Genomic DNA, 21,669 nt, shown 5'->3' with positions numbered 1-21,669 from the left:
TCCTTTGAGTACCAACAAAGTGAAACATTCAACCAACTTTTCAAAAAAACTACTACCTGACTAAGCTAAGCTACTGATAGAGAATCATAGAGTTAAGTGGGAAAAGATCTTTAAGATCAAGTCCAGCTGTTAGAGTTGCAGTGCCAAGTCCATCCCGAAACCATGTCCCTAAGGACCGCATCTCTCAAAATCATTGCTTATCTTGCAGGTACACATTTGTGCCCTGCTGTGTGCCTGGACCTGGAAGCTGGACTTCCTATGCTGTATTAGTCTATTTGGGCAGGATTTGCTCTGTTGGTACCACCTCCAAAACAACTGCTCTGGGTCTCACTAGCAGAGATGTCCCCCAAAGGTGCCATGGCAGTTCAAGGAGAGAAGGAACTTTACAAAGTATTTGGTGGGTTCCATCTGCTTACTGCTGAGCCTGGCCTTTGAGTCTTTCTTTAACTTTTTGTCCAGTATAGAAACAATTATTTAATTCCTTTCCTGTTTTAGGGAAAGTGCTGTAAACCTTTAGCCTGTGACCTCACTGAAGGGCTGTGCTGGCAGGAGCTTGCTTTGCGTGTGCTTCTCAGCCCTTCCTGTGAGGCTGAAACTAAACATCCATATTTGACGGCACTTCTGCAGTCTGGAGAAACTTCCCTTTGATGCAGTAAAACTAAAAAGTCATTTTGTGTATGTCAGACACAGACCATGAAATTCAACTTGTGAACTTTGCATGGCAGCAGTGCCAGAAAGCTGAAATGCCTTTGTGTTTGCAGTAAAATGTATATGGGAAGTGAGGTATTGGGGAAATTGTGCATCTTTTAACTTCTTATTTATTACATGTCAGATTTGTAGGATCAGTGATATATTCACAAAATATGTGAAAGAATGTAATAGGGCTCAATACAAGGTCCCTGGTGAAGAAATATTACTAGGAGCCATCTGTACTCTTTGCTTTAGTGCCATCCCAAAATTTTTCTTTACAGCCTTCCAATGGGGATGATCTAATGCTGCTACTGAATGGTTTTAGAGGGAAGACATCTCATACAGTGTCATTGTCTAGTTTTATTCTGCCCTTCCTGGCTCACCCAATTAATTCTGAGAGCAAGAGTTGCCTATTAGGTACCTAATGATGCAGTAATTTATGCTGGTTACATACCTCCGGCAGCTGGTAATGCTTCCCAATTACGTGAAGCAAGACAGAAATCTGGAGCATCTCTTCCTCAGTCTTCCTTGCTTTTATAAAGAACAAGATGCTCTCTTTTCCACTCTGCTGTATAGATCCACAGGGTCTGTTCAGTGTTGTCCCTCCAAGGAAGCACCCCTTGCCTGTGTTATGCTATAGGATGATTGTCCTGCTTAGCCATGTCTATGCTCAGCAGGCCTGGTGGCTGCCAGAGCTGGCACTGTGAGCTCCTCATTTGCACGGCATGCCCAGCTGGGTGTCATGCAGCTCGATGGGAGTAGCCTGATTTTCTATGCAGACATTTCAATGGGGCCATAGGCAATAAATCAGTGTCCTATGGCGAGGGGTTTTTCTTCGTGTCACTCACAATAAGAATTCAGCCAAAGAGCCTTTGTGTTTTACCTCCGAGACGAATGTCATCCTACACTAAAACCACTTGCACAGAGGATTACTTTAACATAACAAATATTTTTGAGCTGACTTACTGACTTGGCAAGCAGGCGTGCTGAGAGCACTGCGAGGCTTGTGCTGAGGATGGAGCTCATCATGCTAATCAGTGCTGCTCCTCTGCTGTCTCCTGGCTCTCTGTCCCAGTCCTTTCTTTGGGACAGAGCCCACCTTTCTTCATTGCTTTGTTTTGATCTCCTGTGCCTTTTTTCATAATGTGCTTTGGACCCTAAGGCTGTGATACATGACAAGGGTTATTCTAATATGAATGTTTCTGAGGTTTGTTCATAGTCCAGAGCAAGAGCTTTGCATTTATTTAAAAGAAATAGGCTGCTTTTCTTTCAGTCAATCTGCAAGTTACAGTCCCCTCCTGGTACCTGTAGTGCATTGAGCTTATGTCTCTGTGCTGCTGGTAAGCAAAGCTTGCAAGCATAGTTGTCAATACTTAATGCTGCCAGGCTGATTCTGTTAAGGGCTGTGTCTCACCACAGTGGTTTTTTGGTTTGGTTTCATTTTTTTCAAGGAGATGTTGGTTAATTACTTAAACCAAGTGAAATGTTATAAAGGCTATAAATTAAGTGTTTCCACCTTATTTTCCAAAGAGTTTTACTGAGAAATTATTATGATACACCCCATATTTAGATAATAATGATGAAAGTGATAAGTTAAATGGTAAGAAAGCAGGCTTAGGAGTCCCAGTCTATAAAGAATTATGTGTGCACTTGACATTACATGTCAGAATGGAGGGGAAAAGCATGTCCAAAAACCTCTGTAAAAACAGAAGGCCTTCATTTCTGGTGTTTTGAAAAGAGTAAGTCAGAGGAGGAAGGATGTGCAGGTGAGTTTTCCATGGGACAGACGAAGTTAACAAAAATTCAAAGAACATAGATTAAAAAGGTAGTGGGATTTGGCAGTAGAGTGATGTTAAGGTCTCCTGAATACCCAAGACCCATGGAGCACCAGACTTCTCCAGTTACACCTTTGCAAATACCTTCCCTGTAACATTCCCAGTCCTAATGCTATGCTGCTCAACAACCTTTGGATCAGAACCCATGGACCCCACGTATGTGTAATGGCTGGTACAGGCAGGCATCAGTCTTTCTTGGAGGCTGCAGGTGCTGCCAGACTCCATGGTGGAAACACTCTGGTCTGAGCCTGTGAGAGGGGAGGGAACCAAATCAGAACTGCTAAGACCCATTGTGATAAATCAACTGTGTCTTTTCTTTATGCTCTGGTGGAAGCACACAGCTCTGGTTTCAGCTGAAATCTGGGGGCTTTCCCGCAAACTTCATAGCACAGGACATGCTACAGAGGCAGCACATCAGGAGCTGAACTGTGCTTTGTGTAAGGACAGACTGTGGGCAACAACCAGCACTGAAAGTCTGCTAAAGGCTTCTGAATCCCCTGCCACGTGTCACAGAATGAATCAAATATTGTTCATCCCAGAGCTCGGAGGTGGCACCTCTGTATTCTGACCATATGCACAGGTCCCTTTCCCTCTTCACCTGGAGAATCTCCCCTTCTGGAGTCGATTCTGGTCTAAAGAAGGAGCAAAGGAAAAGCAGTGAAGTGGTGAAAAGGCATATTTGTATTGCCTCTGGTATGGGCATGTCTGGATGAACTCCTGGTTTGACCTGAAGACTTCCTTTTTTTTGCTTTTCTTTTTTTAACCAGCAGTAGGGAATTCCTCACCAGCTTGTTCTTGCAGTAGCCAGGCCAACAATGACAAGAATGTGGAAATCAACTAAGCAATTATATTCACAGTGGTGGTTAACAGCATCCCTTCATCTGAAACAAATCGGTTACAGTCCAGTGAAACCTGCTGTACCTACTGCCTGGACATAATGGAACCCTTGTGCATTTTCAGAGTGTGCCAGACCACTTAAACAGGATCCATGAGAGACAACAGGAGAGAAATGTTATATTTTATTAACCAGAGACAGGAAAAAATGGAAATTCTTTTATTCAACCCTCTTCCACACAGAGAATCTGCCATCGTATTTATAAAGGCATTTCTCTAGGTGCTGCAAAATGTTGTAGGAATGAAGTCCAGGAGTATAACTTGAAATTAGCTGTGAACAAGAGCGATGAGCAATTGCCAGGGGAGGAAAAGTTATCTAACAGACTTGAAATTAGTGGTAGTTACTGTGATCTTGGTCACGTCTGAAAATCTGCATTATTTTTTGTACCACTGGTGTTTAATCTGTGAGCCCCAGGAGTCCATTAATTGCTTCTAAGCAAGTCTGTGAGGAGTGGTTAGGAATACAAATGTGGAGCTGCTGAACAGCACTGTACACACATTTCTAAAAGAACATTTGTATCTTGCTTGAAGATTACCAGAAACCTACAACTCAAACAATACTACAAAAATGCAGTATGTTATGGTAGACAGAAACTTACAGGAGTCAGCCTGTGTGCAAGAGGCAATTGGAAGGTGTGCCCTAAGGTACACTCCCAGTAATGTGAGCCTTCATATACAACTAGAGAGAATTTGATCCTTGATGCTTCCTGACCTAAAGAATTGACTCCTCTCTCTCAGAGGTGAAAGATATTCATGTTCCTAGGCTGTGCACCATAGAAACTCCTTGTTTATGGTGCTTTTATTGTCTTTTTGTTGAAATTATTATTCAGTGACTTAGTGACTGTTAGCAGGTTTGGGAGGATGCTGCAGTGGGGTTTAGCAGTGTCCAGCCAGCAGCCATACAGTTAATGCAGCTAATGCCTGCTATTGCTGAATTTGTTGTTTGAATTACTCTTTAGTCTGCACAATTATCTTGAAAGTGAAAACAAGCTGGTTCAGAGCGAATTGAACAACAGGGTCCTAAATGGGAGGGCAGTGTGAACCAGAGTAGCAAATTTTCATGGATTAATGGCCAAATTGTTGTCTCATTAAAGTCCAATGGCAGAATTCCCGTAGGCTACAATAAGAGACAGGATTTGACCCTAAGAAAAGATTCCATTTGAAGCATTTGAGTGTCTCCCAAAAGCCAATTATTAAATCAGAGGCGCCGTAATAACTGAGCTCAAATTTATTTCAGGACCAGGAAACACAGTTGGGAGGTCAGTACATGCTCATCATTTCATTTCTATGGTGACTTCATTGCAGCACTGGACTGTGTACAGGGCTGACAATGAGGCTGAGCTGAGAAAGAGCCTGAAAGAATTGCATTGTAACTGATGAAAAGAAGCTGTTTCCATTAGCCACGTTGTCAAGCAACTTGGCAAAGCACAAGCAAAAAAGGTCCCTTCTGGTGGCTGACTTCCACCGTGTTCCTCTTCTTTCAGTGCCACCACTAGTCACCACCTGGCTCTGCTCCAGGCTCTAAAGAAAGCTCCAAGTAATCAAATGTTTGCTGACAAAACCACGCTAACAGAGTATGTCTGTCTCCTCGGTACAATTTAATACCTGCATGTCATTGTTTTCTCTTTCTCTAAACAAAAAAAAATCAATAGAAAAGATTCATTTACATGGCTCCATGTGAAAAATGTGTTGTATATTCACTTTTAATTTCTTTTTTTTTATTTTTGTTTGTTCATGGTTAAATAGAAGAAATCAACTGGTAGAAGCTTTCCCAAAATGCCATTCTACCTTTAGCACTTTTGTTAGGGACACTAACCTCCTACTAATTCTGGACTCATTAAAAAATTATCAATACCACACATGTGCACATCCTTTTAATAAACTGGGATGTTCTAAGCCTTAGAAATCGCAGAGAAGGTCGCAAAATTAGAAGGTGAGGAGCTTGGTTGTCCAGCAAACTATTAATCTAGAAAAATTCACGTAGCCCCCTCAACAAAATGAGCCTCTATAGCAAAAGCAACTCATGAGTTACAGCACAGTGGTGCAGAAACAGCATCCTGCTGGAGTAAATGATCTGGAGGGAAGTACTGGCTGTAACAAGAAGAAAACCTAATTTTGTATTTTGTCTTTATTTTCCTTAATGTTCTTTCTCCTTGGCTGGCAATGCTTATGCACATGTACGGTGTAAGCAAGTTCTTGTTGTAAGAAGACGGCCCCAAGACATTGTTTTTAGTTGAGCAGCCAGATAAGCTTGTCTAGATCCATTTATATGTACTCTCTTTTCCTTTCCCAGATGCCTTTATTGTAATTTTATATTAAGGCCATTTGGCAAGGTCTCTTTTAAATAAATTTTTATGGCTTCTTTTTTTCTTGTGTGTGTGTGTGTGTGTGTGTACCCAACCTCACAGATAATGTTATGAGAAAACCTAGTTTATAAAATAAATAAAATACAGCCAATTGAGAATATATTGTTTCTTACTATCTTTCCAGTCAGACTTGTGGAAGTATTTAGACAGAGCTATATCAAATCTCTGGGGTCTGAACACAGATGAATGCAGATTAGAGACATATTTTATTAACATATCTTTGATAATCCAAGTAGGTGTATATATGCATCTACAAGTATCTAAATGCACCTGGAAAGTAGAACTCTGTTTTCATGAAGAAAATTAAATTTTGTTTTCATTTTATTTTTGTTTTGACTAAATGGATTTTATTTTTGATTCATTTTCTTGCTAAAGAATGGTAAAGGAAAAATCCTTTATCAAATGTAAGTTGATTTTCCAACTTTTTGGCTAGCCCAAATATCGTAGAGAGAAAATATCGTACCTGCAAGCTAAATTCAAATCCAAAGACACTAAGTTGAGGGCATTTCAGAATGGCAGAAATTAAAAGATTTATATTTGAAAGAATGCACTTCACTGGCATTTGTACCTGATACTGAATTTGGCTCTGTTGATTCTACATAAATTTAAAAGTATGAGATTTTCTTCCTAGACATGTAACTTAATAATGCAACATTTATTTTGCTACAAAAGTCACATTTATCTTAAAAACCTTAAGTCTGTAAGATCACAGACTTGTATAATATCTCTGGCTGGAAGTGACCCGTAAGGATCACTGAGTCCTATTCCCTGCTCCTCACAGGACCTTGCAGGTTTAGTATGATTAAACCTTGGTATGTCTTGCCATTGCTTCAGTTTCCACTTAAAGGAGGCTTTATTTTTTAATAATAATGTAGTAATTGCCATTGTTTACATTTACGTTTTTGTCTAGCAAAAAAGTTCCAAAGACTTATGGTATCTGATCTGCTCTGGGTTCACCATGAGTTTTGCTGTGGAGCCAGGGTTTTACCACCGGAGTCCAGTTTCTCTTAATCTGGGAAGAAGGGCTAGGCTAAGGGTTTAGCCAAACTCTCTGGCTAAATTCCACTTTGCTTTCTGTTTCAGTACATACAGGGTTTGATTTTGCCAGGCCTAAATGTCAGCTTCATCATTTTCACCCTAGCCTGCTGCCAAGTGAAGGCCTGCATTAGGCTCAGAACAAATGTGCAAGCTTTGGACAGAAGTGATGGCTTTCAGAAAAATTTTTTAATTGCTTTTAAAGTTTGAAATTTTTTAAATTTTTTCTAGCAGAAGGATTAACTCAGTGCTTTTGTCTTTAGACAAGCAACTGCTCATCTTTAGACTTCATATCACTGATTTTCATCCTGGGACTCAGACGTGGAGACACCACCCTCTTTCCCTTGGGGAGTCCAGACTCCATCTCTGGTTAAGCTCTCTGTTGTGCTTTGTGTTTTTGAAGAGTTGAGTTGATAGGGCTTTAGGAATAAAAGGTTGTTTCAAATTGTTAGGGGTGTTGTTGCTGAAGGGAAAGGCTTTTGGTTATTTCCAGAAGGCCCCACCCAGGATCTTCTTGACATTCTCTGAAAGCTTCTTCCAGAGCTAGATATCTTTGACAACATATATGAAGCTTGCACACAGTTTGCCTTGGGATGTGGTGTGTGCCCTGCCTCAGGTGTGTGCCCTGCCTGTGCACCAGACATTGCAGTGGTTCAGAGACCAAGCTCTAAGTCAAAATTCAATCTGTATTCAAGAGCTTGGTCCACTAAATCTTAGTACAGGTTGGAAGCAACTTGAGAGATTGATTTCTTTAAAAAGAGAGGTTTAACATTGTTGGCTGAAATACAGTGTGTACACTTGAACAGGAGGCTGTGAACTCACAACAGCTGCTGTCCCAAAGGGAGCAGGTCACCAGTGTATGCCAGCAGGAGTGATTTTGTGATCTTTAAATAAAGTGTGTACCAAGTTGCCTAACACAGCCTGGAGCAGTAAATGTGTAGCAATTGTCTGTAGGATTATCTTTGGTTATTACTGACATTATTTGTACACAGAATGCTATAATGAAAATACTAACAACAAGTTACTAATAACTGTGAAAATAATCATCTTTTAGTGCAAGTTTTTTTAATTATGTGCTGAAGCAGCAGTCAGGTTCATCCTGCAGGTTTGGCACTAACGGTGTTCATTTCCTTAGCTTCTGGCACACATACATCTGCTATCAGCTAGAAAAAACAAAAACCTTGCTTCAGGAAGTCATCAGAGGAAATACAATAAGTGTGTCAGTACTGCAGCCCAAACAAAATGTTCACTGATATTCTTGAAAGCTCTGAGTGATACATCCTGGAAATAGCAACAGCCACGAGATAATATGGCATTCGTTGTCATCTTTGCCACATAAGTTCTTTGCATTTTCTGTGAAAGAAAATCAGAAGAGAGAGGACAGAAGAAGCATTCTACATCTGTGTTGTAACAACACAGTAGAAACTGCTCTACGAATGGGAATGCACTTGAGCTTGGAAATGCTTGCGTCCAAGTGACCGGGAACTCCCCTTGGGCTCTGGAAAAAGGCAGCTCCTGGGGCAGTGCTGACCCTGCTGGGGGGGCTGAAATACCCCACTGGCTTTCTCCTGACCATTGTATACTATTAGAAAGCTGCACCAAAAAATCAGTTTCTCTGTTTGCCCACATCAGCATCCATCTCTCTGGCCCATGGACTTCTGTCCAGCCTATGGCTTTTATTTACTTGAGAGGCTGCTGATGCAGTTGTATGCACATTTTCAAGAACGGTTCAGCTGCTCAGCTTCAGGACTTCCCTCCAAAAGAATCCTTAGTTCATCAAAATCAGTGATGGATCAGTCAGTCAAAACTGCCAACCTCTTTTCCTGGGTTTGGAAGGGATGCTGCTGTGTGGCAGCAAGTCAGACACACTGCCAAAAAGTAAGTGATGTTGGTTAATGACTGACATGGAAAAGTCAGCACTTCTGTGTACTGATGGGACAGAAGACAAAGTTTTTGTAAGCACACAAAAGACATTCCATATGGACACATACTCTGACAACCATGCTTTTATTGTGAGGAGTGACAAAGCAGAGTGTGACTTGTTGGGTTTTGTTCAGTGCTAAATGTAATCGTAACCTACGACTTCAGGAGTGTTCCCTAATTCTGATTTTACAGACAGTATGATAACTTCTTACATCTGAGTTTCAGGCCCAGGAGGAAGATGCTGGATATTATAAAACTCCATCTAGCCATTGACAACTGCCAAAATCATGCTGATGGTGAATTGTAGCCTCGTTTTCCCCAGAACACAGACTCATTGAGTTGGAGGGGATCTTAAAAGATCATCTTCTCCCATGGGTTAGGATGTCACCCACTAAACCAGATTACTCAAATCTCTATTCAAAGTGGCCTTGAACATTTTCAGGGATGGGATATCCACAGCTTCTCTGGACAACCTCTTATAGTGTCTTACCACTCTCACAAGAAACAATTTCTCCCTAGTATCTTATCTAAACCTGCCCTCTTTCATTTTAAAGCCATTCCCCCTTGTCCATCACTACATGCCATTGTAAAACATACTAATATTATTCTAAAATAAGTCTTCCTTATGTCCAATCTAAACCTACCCTCTTTCAGTTTAAAACCTCTAACCCTTCTCCTATCACAACAGGCCCTACTAAAAAGTCTGTCCTCATGCTTTCTATAAGTGCCTTTTTTATTTTTAAAGGTCAATATAAGGTCTCCATCCAACTTTTTGGCTCTGGCTGTCCAGACCTTCATTTATTTCAAACACTGAGAAGTTAAAAGTTATTTTACATTTGCTTTACTCTGATGTTGCTGCATTACTGTGATGCCAAGCAGAGGAGAACCAAAACCTTGGTCTCAAACCTGAGTTTGAGGGGTCTATTCCCAAAGATATGCCCTGCTTACAGGTCTTTCATGGCAGGCCATGAGCAAAAATCATGTCAGCGTTCCCAGTATTTGCGGACTCTGGCTCTGCCTCCAATACTCCCCACACTGCACCATTTCTTTTTAGCAAGGCAGCTGTTACTAAGTCGAAACCCCACTTTGAATAGCAGGTTTGGAGATTTGATTGGTGTCTCCTGACTGAGGTGCACGAGTAAAATCAATGCTTTAACCATAATCTTTACCTGATCACCCATATATCAAATTATTTTGGGATAACACTTGTTTATTCAAAGAGCCTGGACTGTTTGTTACCCTTACTGCAGTCACGCTGCTTCTTTGTGTCATTTAGCCAAATTGTTTTTGGTACAGAGGAATGGATGTTCTGCTGGAGGAAGGAAGCCACTTCTTTGGCCTCGGACAATACTTGTTTGAGCTAGGACAGGCTGGAGTAATATGAGCTGAGGTGGACAGGCAGCAGCCATGCCAACAATAATATTGTTTGCATTTCAAGCTGTAGCATCTAATGGGACCAAGAACAGAACCAATTTATTTCGAAACTCATGTGAAGGTTTGCCAGAGGGGTGATTTACAGCTTCCTAGCAATAATGAACAGTTCAGCTGTCTTGACCAACATGTGGTCACGCATGTTAAAAACCGACATAAATATTTCATAACATCTTGCTGCAATTGCTGTCCCACAGAAATGTTTGTCAGACAGTTCAAGTAATCAAAAGGGGTTTAATCTTCAAATTTAATCTCCAAGTAATTTTGCATTCTCTTTTTTTTCATTCTGAATTTGGATAACTTATTTTATACTGTCCTTGATTAAAAACAGTTGGAAGAGGAGGATGGGAGTTTTATTTTTGAACTTTCTTTCTAAAAAATCTCAGGAGCTTTATTAGGTATTTGATTTATAGCTTATAGAGCAGCGTGTGCTTTTGAAACTTGAAGTGGTTAAGCTCAGTCTTGAGAAAGTCATAAAAATTAAAACACTGGTATGAAATTAGTGGTATTTTGTCACCTGGAATATTTGGACATAGTGTACTCACACCATATGGAAATAATAGAACTGAAATTTTGAGGAGCAAAGTGCAAAATAAAAGGACTGTATAATTGGAAGAATATTTAGAGGTCCTGAAGGAGAAGTTTGATAGAAAGGATGTATCATTTTGTATTGCGTTTCTGTAGAAATTGCAGCCCAGATGCTTTGGTGTCAGAGCCAGGTGTGCCAAGTGCTGAGCATTCAACTGCCCAGGATTTAGCAACAGCTCACATCCAGTTGTCAGTAAGCAAAGCAGGGAGAGTGCACACAGAGGTGATGAGAGCTGGAGACAGAGGGTCAGACTGCATGTATGTGAGCACTTCATGCATCTTCCTTTTTCCTCTATGCATTAAAAGAAATAAAAAATTTGAAGTAAAGTGTTCAGACAAGGAGGACAAGGGGATGAGTCCTAGCGTAGTCATGATAGGCCAGCTACTCTCCTGGTGGTGCCAAAAGTAGTTTGGACAGTTAGAGGGCCCATGTATGCTTAGGAAAAAACATGTGCTTGGCAAAGAGACAGGCCCCTGAGGTCAGCATGGAGATCATTTGGGACTGGCTGGAAGCTGGATTGGAAAAGAACATGCACTGGGGCTAAGTTTTTGTATATATGTACACACACACACACACACACACACACACACACACACACATATTTGTGTATGTGCATATAAACCTTTAGCTACCTGTCAGTCTTATAAAGGGGTTTTGTGAAATGCAGCTGTAGAAATGCTGGAGTAAAGAGAAGAAAGCAACTAGCTTAATGCCTTGAGAGACGAAGGTTGAATTACTGGAAGGTTGAATCTCTGGAAGGGTGAGAAGCAGGAAGAAAAATCCCAGCATGGCACACAGCTAAATTCTAAGGTGAGATTCCAAATGAGGACTGCACAAAGATCTCCAAAGGGAAGCTGGACACTCTTGATTGCTGTATGCCTCTGGTGTGTTCCAGTGCCAATGGGCACTGCACTGGAAGATGGTTTCTCTGTTGACAGCACAAGCTCCTGGGTTGAAGTCCATCAGTGACCTTGCCATGCAGGACTGCAGAAGCAGCTAGGGAAAAACAAAAGTTGTGCAAATTACTCCAATAGGAAATGAAAGCTCACATAGATTTCCTGTGGGGTGCTCTCTGTTTACCTGCATGTTTAGCTGCCTTCGAGTGGTGGTTTTATCATTAAATGGGAGCTCAGGGTGTCTTTTCTAGTGTGTTTGTTTTACTAAGATGGCAGATTTCTTAGTTAGAGCCTTGTGTGTTTCTCTTGTTCCTGATTTTTAAAAGACAACATTGCATTTCTCTAGAATCCTTTATCTGAGAGGGTATCTGAATGTTTTGTAAACATCACAAATGTTCCGAAGCCGACGTGTTAGATCTCCTTGCACAGCTATCAAAATCCTGGTTCAGGAGCCAAGCCTGCTTCTCCTGGATTAGACAAGGATGTGCAAAGAGCATCTGGTAATGCTCAAGAAGCTGCTGCTATGATTCCTTTCTACAGAGCTTTGGTAGAAGCAGCATGTGAAGGAGGACAGTGACAAGGACATTGGAATGCTACAGCAGGGAAAATATCTCTGGTACAGTCAGTAACAAAATTACTCTTACTTTCACTCAGATTATTCAGCTTCCATCCAAGCTGTTTTCTTGTGAAACAGCTAATTTTATGGCCGAAGCAATGTTTTTCAGTGTTGTTTAACAGAATACAGCATCAGCAATTATCCATGAACTGTAATACAGCTGCAGCCTATGTTTGGAGCAGCCCCATTTGCTGGGGTGGCAGTAGCAAAAGAGATACAAATTGCAGATAGGCTCCCACGCTCCAGACCTACAGCATGGTGCAGTTTGTGTGCAAGCAGTAAGTGCAAAAGTCTCATTTTATGTGATTTACTCAAAAGGGACTTCAAAAGGAAGTTACTGCTCTCAGTAGCACCAGACACAAATTGTATGCAGCCACAACTCACATGATCAGCTGCATGTACAGTGGGAGAAGTTTCCAGACATTGTAAAACTGGCTTTTAAAACTGTATTTTCTTAATGTTTTGGATCACATTTAAACCTTAGGATTGCCTTGATCTTTCTTCTCAGACATACTTGCTCTTTCAAATTGATGATGATGGGTGGTTTTCACAGGCTTGGGAAAGCAAGCATTGTCATTTGTGCTACATTCTTCCTGTCTAGTGGCAACATTATATTTGGGAGAAAAGTGTCTCCAAGATCACAGTAACTGAAATATTTGGGTTAGTGCTTGGCAAACTGCCTGCAGAAACTGATTTTACCCTGCCCCCTTTCCTCATGAAGAGAAATAATAGCTTCCCCCTTAGCTGAGACATGGGCTGATACATTTCTGTCCTGGACTAGCTTGTTTCACTCACTAATTGGCATGAAAAGCTGTGACAGTTGTAGGTGTAAAGCTGATGTGGAATTATTTAGGGAATTTATTAGGGAAGGTACCAGAGAGTCTTCCTTTGCTTTGGATTTAGGAGGGGCAATCCACCAGAATCTGTGTGCCAGGATTACATGGGATATTTTGGTGAGGAACTGATAATTTGGGGTTTCCCTCAGGGTTCTGCCCAACAGCTTGGCAGTAGCCCAAAACTTGATGTCCTCATTGGTGCTTACTCCATCAGGCACCCTTGTCTGCAATATTTTGCTACACATGAGAGGGAAACCAACAAGTGCTTCATAATTTAGGTTGATCCAGGCAGGAATGGTCTTGTACTCACTTGTTTGCATGCACCATGTGTCCCCCACCATTTGGGATTCTGCACTGCTCTATTGCTCTTCATAATTTCTCAGGATTTCTCTGGGATTTTTCTTCCCCATGCCAACACATTTTTCTGTATATGGTAGTCTTGTTTTCCCTGAAGTGATTTAACTTTTCTCCTTTACCAAAAGACACTGAAGCTTGTATGTAAACATATAAACACATTTGTGAATCTAGTCAAAATCAAAAGACTTATCTTTCCCTCCACAGAGCCAAAGAAATATTCCCATTAGCTTGGCTAGAACTTTGTGAGGATCTTAACATTGCTTTTGTGGGAAGAAGCAAGTGTGCCAAACAAGCTGTTCTTTGGGGAATTTTGTGTCATTCATCTTTTAAAAATCTGCTTTTCTCAATGCAACAGAAACTTATTTGCAGACAAAACACATTAAGTCTGTAGCAAATAGATTCATTTATTTTTTTGATATGGAGGATGAATTGCTGCCCTGGAGCTGACAAACTGCAGGAAATCATAATTAGTTCTCAACTAACTTTGGTAATAGAGCTGTACCACTGCAGTCTGAAATCACAGTGCAGGGCTTGAGGAGTTTGGCACTGCAGTTCTCCCTATGGATTAATGAACAAATCTCTGAAGACATTTCCCTTATGAGTTTTATTTATTGAAGAAAACCTCCTGCAACACGTGAGAACAGCGAGCTTTGCAGCATTTGCCTGGGAACCTAACACATCTTGCAGCAGTAGAGTCCTCACCAGGAAAGTGGTTACTTCTGTGAGATGAAACTGTGCAGGATCAGGTCCCTCTGGCACGGGGGCTTTGTCATCTTCCAGTTCTGCTCAGTCGTACATTTGTGTAAATCAAAAGTCACTGAGAAGAATAATAGAAACGTAATCCAGTGAAAAAAAGTTACTTGCACAAAAGAAAAGAGTTGCTGGTAAAACCTCATTAATAGTAGGGACAACTTACGTTGTAATTGAATTAGAGGACCTCATTAAAGATGGTTCTCCAGGAACTAAAATGAATACAAAGTTGAGTTGCTTAATTACCCTCGTCTTGGAGTTTTTAATAGTGTTCCCAGGCCCTGTGGGAGAGGAAGGATGAACAACATGAAAGGATTAGAAAACCACTATTATATCATTTTGTGACAAAGGCGATGGCTGAGAGTGAGGGATTTTTCAACCAGTAACTGCAAACTCAGAAAGAGAAAAAGGCACTGGGAGAAGAGTGCAGTGTGAGAAGAGTCAACAAAAGGTTTGCCCGGCAGTAATTGCTGAGAAGACATAGAGGGGATTCTTCTTTCCAGGTTTCAGAGATGTCTTCCCCATATCCCAAAGCATCACAGGTTTGGGTTTTTCCTAAGCTTAAGAGCAAAACACATTTAAATAAAAGGTAATATGAAGCTACAAGACTTAAAAGGAGAAAACAAAGAACTGCCGCTCTGATGTCCCTCCCTCACTCTTTATTTTGCAAATATTTTCAATACAGCTTTTCCCAGCGTGGAGTTCAGTACCTGTCAGTCCATCCACACCAGGAAGAGAAGCTGGAGTCGCTGAGAAGGAACACTGTGAGGAAGCTTATCAAGTCAGATGGAGTCAAGGAGGTCACTGTAGGATCTGATCTCTGTAGAAAAGTCTTTCTCCCTGTAGAAAATAGATGTTTTCTGCTGTTGCTCTCTGCTCCCCAGCCCATGTGCAGTCTCAGTGGGGATTAGTTTAGCTTCTGATGCTAACCCCTTATGGAAGGAACTTTTGCTTGCAGATAGTCAAAGTACATCCCTACCATAAAACGGGACAGGTGCAAAACACATTATGGGAATATATGGAAAATACATTACAGGAAAAAAATCTATACAGAATAAACTTGTTGAGTTCCCTGTTAGGTCTTCCTTAGCCTGGCTGCTAACATACAACATAGTTGTAAAGGAGAAATAGAATAACTGCACCTGTTCTTGCAGCTTGCAGTGGCGATCCCTGTGTGTCTGTATTTCCCCAGTGTGCCCTTCCAGCACTCTGCTCTAGTCAGACTAGGAAGTTCCCAGTTGCAGGGACTGTTGCCAAAGGGTTGGGGATGTTTACTTGTTTACTCAGCTCAGAGACTGCCAAACCAGCTTTCACTTGCATGGATGAAGGATGTGGTCCCAAAGGTTTCCTGAGAACTGCAGCTGGAGTCCCAGCGTCACAGAGGGCAATGGCCTGGGACAGTATAAACTGCATGAACCCCTTGGACTGGCCATCCAAGAAGTCCCACAGCCTTCCCTGTGCTGTGGCTGTTCATTGCTCTCTAGAGCACAGGGATATGGATAGATGCAGTAAGCCAAAGCTTTGCTCCAAAAAAAATGCTCAGGAGCTGGAGATTATCTGAGTTACACTGGACTCTGGATGTTCTACATTAGGTAAAGAGTAATTCAGCCCCTGATTGGGCACCCATTACATTAAAAGTAGTTTTCTGATACTATAGGAACTTTCATTTGTGTCTTTATTCCCACTTACCGAAGGCTGATCTATAACGAGTAAATTATAAACACAAGCCTTGCCAGCATTCCCCCTGCTTGTATCCAGCCCTGAGTGAAACAACCCCTTCTCGCTGCTATAAAGTGCAGGCAGTGATAAAACTAATCATTATCTGTGAACTGGCTTCACCCTTCAGTTTACAAAATAAGTGGCTTTTATAGGATTGAACTGCACAGAGGGACCTGACACGTAACAGTCTTGGTGCTGTCAGCAGTAAGAAAACAGAAGCATTTGAGGTTATTTGCAGCAAGCCTTATTTAGAACAAAACCCCTCACTTAGCCTCCATGTAGCGTGAAGCATGGTGGGCAGCTGATATTTTTGCCTTTGTTTTTGGTTGGTGACATAGCATCTGCCCTCTCCATGCCAACTCATTTCCAATACATTTAAAATTGAATTGCAGCACCTGGCTTTAGCTCTGCAAGGTTGTGGCCCATCATCTAATCATTAGACCTTTCAAGACCAGAAAAAGTGAGGTACAATATGGCTTTCAGACAGGCTTAAAAAAAAAACAATTCTAAAAGCTTTAATCTTAAACATAGCAATACCTCAGTGAATTTGAGCTTTTGATCTGGGGCAGAATGTGTTTCCAGATTCATTTCACGCTGTGCTGTTTCAGTGAATATAACCACCTCACCATGGGGTCCTACTCCTGGGCTTTCACAGAAGCTTCAGAAAGCAACCTTAATGTTAGAGCTGGCAATTTCTGTACCACTCCCACCCCTGCCACGGAGGCACTGGATAATGGACCAGCTCTGTACTGAAAAGTGTTTTGGAGATTTAACTGGTTGTGGAAGCAGCAGGTTCCTCATCACACGTGTCTGCAATTGCTCCAGTATGAAGATGCTTATACTGGTATAGCTCTTTCAGATAAATGCAGAGCTGCAGTAAAGGCAGTGAGTTAGAGATGTTGTGTGTCGCTATTGCCATGCTTAGCCTGGGACTATTAAGAGCACAACTGTGGTTGTGTTTAAACAGCTTGGGCTGTTGGAGAAGTTTGAGCTGCTCCTGGTCTTGTGGAATGGTTGGAGATGTCATTTAGGCAGAGCCCAAGACAGAAAACAAGAAAGGGTTACTGTAGTGGCCATTCAGGCTCTTGTTTCTGTAAGGCGTCGTGGTACCTTTTTGAATAGAAATGAGCTGAAATGCAGAAAGTTTTTCTTGTGTTGGATGTGTGATCATTTGATGAAATACTAAAACTTCTCACTGTTTTATTGTGTGGAAAATCACTGAAAGGACTTTATTTCCTATTGAAAAATTACCACAAGAAGATTTTGAGTGGTTGGATGCAGAAACGGCTATGATACTGTGTTTCTGCCTTTTCTGAAGAGTAACCACTGCTGGTTTACTGTGTTTGCTTGCTTCATTTCTGTGCTAGGGTATGAGCAGGGGGCAGGTCTGAACCTTGATTGGCCAATCTTTGATGTGACTTTCTCTAAACAAGCAAGTAGAGTATTTATTGACAAATATTTCTGTCCCTCATTATCTGTCTTCCATGTGCAAAGGTCACAGGAAGTAAATGGTTTGAAATAGTATTCTTTTTTACCCATTCATTGTAGATAAACTTAGACATTGACAGTAGCTGTATTTTCCCTGCTGTGGTCTAATATTGCTAATGTAAAGCCAAATACTGATGCCAAGCTGATGTCCAGTGTTGATCTTAGTCTAGTACTTCAGAAGTCTCCAGCCTGGAGAATGCAGATGATTACAAGTTTTCTGATGAGAACTTATTGCCTCTTTTTTAATTCAGAAATGATTACTTACAAAAACTCAAACTTTATCTTGTGGGAATGTACCAGTTCTGCTATGCAACTCATTTGAGGGAAAGTTGCTGTTGTCCAGGAAGGAAATTTCTGTCAGAAATGTATGTCATTTCAGCAGAAACAGACATGTCCTGGGTATAACGTTCAACAACGACCATGGAGGGCTCAATGCTGTTTCTGGGCTTGGCAGCAGAATCCTGGCCTCCTGCCTCCGAGGCAACTGCTGACTCCTCATCTGCTGGCTGGAAGAGGAACAGTTTCTCTCTGTTATGCTCTTACAGCAATTTTTGAAAATATTTGACTCTATCTTATTTTAGAGCAGAAAAGTCCTATGAGAATGCTTGTGAGATAAAGATTGTTTTCAGCTATCCTGGAGGCTGAATAACTTTTCTAAAATATATGAAGACTTTTTTTCATTTAATTTGTGCTAGTGCACATTTTTCTGATTAAAGGAGTGTCACAGCATGTATGTAAAAAGCATGGATCTGGCAAACAGGAAAATTCGTTTCAGTCCTTCCCTCTGTCCTGGCATGGGTTCCTTGGCATTGCTGATAGTTTTACAAACATTTTTGCCAGCATCTGCACCACTTGCAGGTTGTGTGGAAGTGTTGATCTGATGGAGGCAGGAAGGCTCTGCAGAGGGATCTGCACTGGCTAGATTGATGGGCCAAGGCAAATTGTATTAAGTTCCACAAAGTGAAGTGCTGGGTCCTGCAAGGCCAATGGCACCCTGGCCTGGATCAGCAATGGTGTGGTCAGCAGGAGCAGGGCAGGGATTGTCCCCTGTGCTTGACACTGGTGAGGCCTCACCTCCAATCCTGTGTCCAGTTCTGGGCCCCTTACTACCAAAAAGTCACTGAGGGGCTGGAGTGTGTCTAGAGACGGGCAACGGAGCTGGGGAAGGGTCTGGAGCACAAAATTGATGAGGAGCAGCTGAGGAAGCTGGGGGTGTTTATCCTGGAGAAAAGGAGGCTTTATAGGGGCCTTGTTGCTCTCTATAACCACCTAAAGGTGGTTGTAGTCAGGTCAGTCTCTTTTCCCCGATAACAAGTGATAAATAGGATGAGAGGAGACAGTGTCAAATTGCACCAAGAAGGTTTTGTATTGGATACTAGGAAGGATTTCTTCATGTGAAGTGTCGTCAAGCATTGGAACAGGCTGCCCAGGGAAGTGGTGGAGTCACCATACCTGAAGGTGTTTAAAAAACATGTAGATGTGTTTATGGACATAATTTAGAGGTGGACTTGGCAGTGCTGGGTTAACAGTTGAACTTGATGAAGTTTGAAGTCTTTTCCAACCTAAATGCTTCCATGATTCTACACGTTGTGGGATTTGTAAAGGAGTATGATCACTGTGCTTCCAGGAAGGCCATGGAAACTAGCAGGCATGAGCTAATGAAGTATCATAAAAAGAGTATGAAGTGAAAGAAACACTAAAAATATGTGTAAAAACACTATAGAAATAAACCAAATTCAGATGGCAAAAGAGTGTGAGTCTTTACAGCATTACTGGTGTTGGACAGCAAATCCAGAAGCTGCAGGTCTGGGTGGTCTGGACCCACACTCCCTGTGGGGCAGGACTGCCTCCAGGCCCACAGGGGCTGCATGCTGTTGCTTGCTTTCTTCTTGGATATCCTAGTTGGTAGTGCATATTATGCCACTTGAATGTGCCTCTCTTTTTTCTTCCCAGGGAATGGCTTTTACACTTAAAGAAAGGCTACAGCTGGGAATTCATGGCCTCATTCCTCCTTGCTTCCTGAGCCAAGATGTTCAACTCCTTCGTGTGATAAAAAACTTTGAAAAGCAATCTAATGATCTAGACAAGTATGTCAAAAACATCTTATTTCCTCTCCCTTTCCTCTTTACTTTTCTGTTCTTTAAAGCCTCGAGGAAAACTTGTGGATTCTGCTTCAATGTACATGTTTCCCTCTAAGTCACTTTTTTCCAGCTCTCCATACTCTCCAGCAGCAGAATCTTAAGAGTAGTTCAGGTTTAAAGGGACCTTAAAAATTATGTAAGCCCAAACCCCCTGCCATGGGCAGGGACACCTTCCCCTTGACCAGGTTGCTCAAACCCTATTCAATCTAGTCTTGAACAGGGCTGGGACAGGGCTGGGACATCCACAGCTTCTCTGGGCAACATGTGCCAGTGCCTCATCATGCTGACACTCAAAAATTTCTTCCTAATATCTAATCTAAACCTACCCTCTTTCAGTCTGAAGCCATTCCCTCTTGTCCTATCAATACCTGCCCTTGTAAAAAGTCCTTCTCCAGCTTTTATTTGGGCCCTGTTTAGATACTGGAAGTTGCTAGATGTCCCCAGCACTGTCCCTTCTCCAGGCTGAACAATGCCAACTCTCTCAGCTTGTCTTCATAGGAGAGGTGCTCCAGCCCTCTGATTATCTTCATGACTCTCCTCTGGACCTGTTCCAACAGGTCACTGATGTTACTTTTTTCTACCACTCTAGTTTTGGAGAGTTCTGGTGTACTTTGGCTGCAAGAAAGAAGCAGGGCACTGAAGGTAGAGGGAACACATGTAGTTGATGTACCTCTCTGTGTGCTCCCCAATACATTCACTAAAACACTGGATGGAAGAACAGAAAAAAAACCTGACAGTGTGTTAGGAAAAAAAAAAAAAAAACAAAAAAAAAAAAAAAAAAGAAACAAAAAAAAAAAAAAAAAAAAGAAGCAATATTGTATTGGCTAATCTTTCGAGTTTTCATTGTATCCAGTATTGTTCATCAGGGTTACTGATGGAAAATTCTGTTTGATTCCTGCTGTGAGGACAGTAGGGTTTGCACCTCCGTCTCTCTCAGCTGCAAACAGTAGGGTTTGCACCTCACCTCCATTGATCTGAGGACTGAGGCAGTAGGACTCTTATCCTGTAGACCAATTGCACTGGCTTTTCTGTGTTGCAAATATCCATGTTAATCTTGAAAATTCTGTATTGATAGCTGTGTGTGATGCCTTTTGATGCAAATTTCAAAATTCTAAGGTTGTGCATGGGTGTGACGCCCAGCCCTGCTGAGTCATTGCAAGCTGTCACTGAGGGTGGTGGAGCTGACCAGGCCCTCTGGGAAATTTTACTCCAAGTACTTGCTTATGATGTGGCACAAAGGAGTGTCAGGGCTTGGGAGAACTGAGTGCATACTGAGTGAGCCAATGACTGCTTGTTGTGAAACTATGAACTACCATAAATACTGATGTGTAACTTGTTTTTATTACTTTAAAGGTACATTATTCTTATGACATTGCAAGACAGAAATGAGAAGCTTTTTTATCGACTGCTGACTTCTGATATCGAGAAATTCATGCCCATAGTTTACACCCCAACAGTTGGCCTGGCTTGTCAGCAGTATGGTTTGGCTTTCAGGAGACCACGGTGAGTGAAGAGACTGCGTTTGCAGTTTTTTCATTTCATGTGAATGTTTCTTTTGTATGGACACCATCTTTATGTGGGTGGCCCAAAACATCTAAAACTCAATCGCTCATCAAAAAGTGAACCAGCCAGCAGCTTCGTGTGTGTACATTTGATGATGAGTTGGGGAGTCGAGAATAGCCCTGACTTCTTCCTATAAACAGTGAACAGAGTGGTTTTGTTCTCAAACAGTGCTGTACAGTCCCCAAACAGCTTGCTGAATTTAGGGCTGCGCCCCTCCCCATCTGCTGTCTCAGGAGCACCGAGTGCCCTCTGCAATGCTGTTTGAGTAATTGTTGGGGTTTGGATACACTGTGCTGATTTTGAACTTTTGTATGCACTTCCACAAACTACCCCACTAGAATCATCTTCATAGATGATGCTCTGCATCAGTGCCTCCCTCTCTGCTCACAACAGTCACTGTATAAATTCATGCAACATTAAGCACTCTGTACCATGTTGGAAGACCCCATTCTGCATAATTCTTTTTAATGATTAATGCTTAGATAAATCCCTTGTTAGCTTTTTGAAGTACATTTTAACCTAGCCTGAAAATTCAATGGT

General features: G+C 41.7%; 1 protein-coding gene across 1 annotated transcript in view; it reads left to right on the top strand.

Moving 5' to 3' along the window:
* The window catches only part of ME3 (malic enzyme 3), a 117,821-nt gene that overhangs the window by 44,546 nt on the left and 51,606 nt on the right, over positions 1-21,669 (top strand). The window contains exons 2-3 of the mRNA XM_059493773.1: positions 19,379-19,512; positions 20,920-21,069. Coding sequence (XP_059349756.1) covers positions 19,379-19,512; positions 20,920-21,069 — 284 coding nt within the window. The remainder of the gene's footprint in view (positions 1-19,378; positions 19,513-20,919; positions 21,070-21,669) is intronic.

Source organism: Ammospiza nelsoni, chromosome 2, assembly GCF_027579445.1.
Source record: "Ammospiza nelsoni isolate bAmmNel1 chromosome 2, bAmmNel1.pri, whole genome shotgun sequence".
NCBI classification, from domain to species: domain Eukaryota; kingdom Metazoa; phylum Chordata; class Aves; order Passeriformes; family Passerellidae; genus Ammospiza; species Ammospiza nelsoni.
Note: the sequence above shows the minus strand (reverse complement) of the source record. Positions and strands in the feature narration are given on the sequence as shown.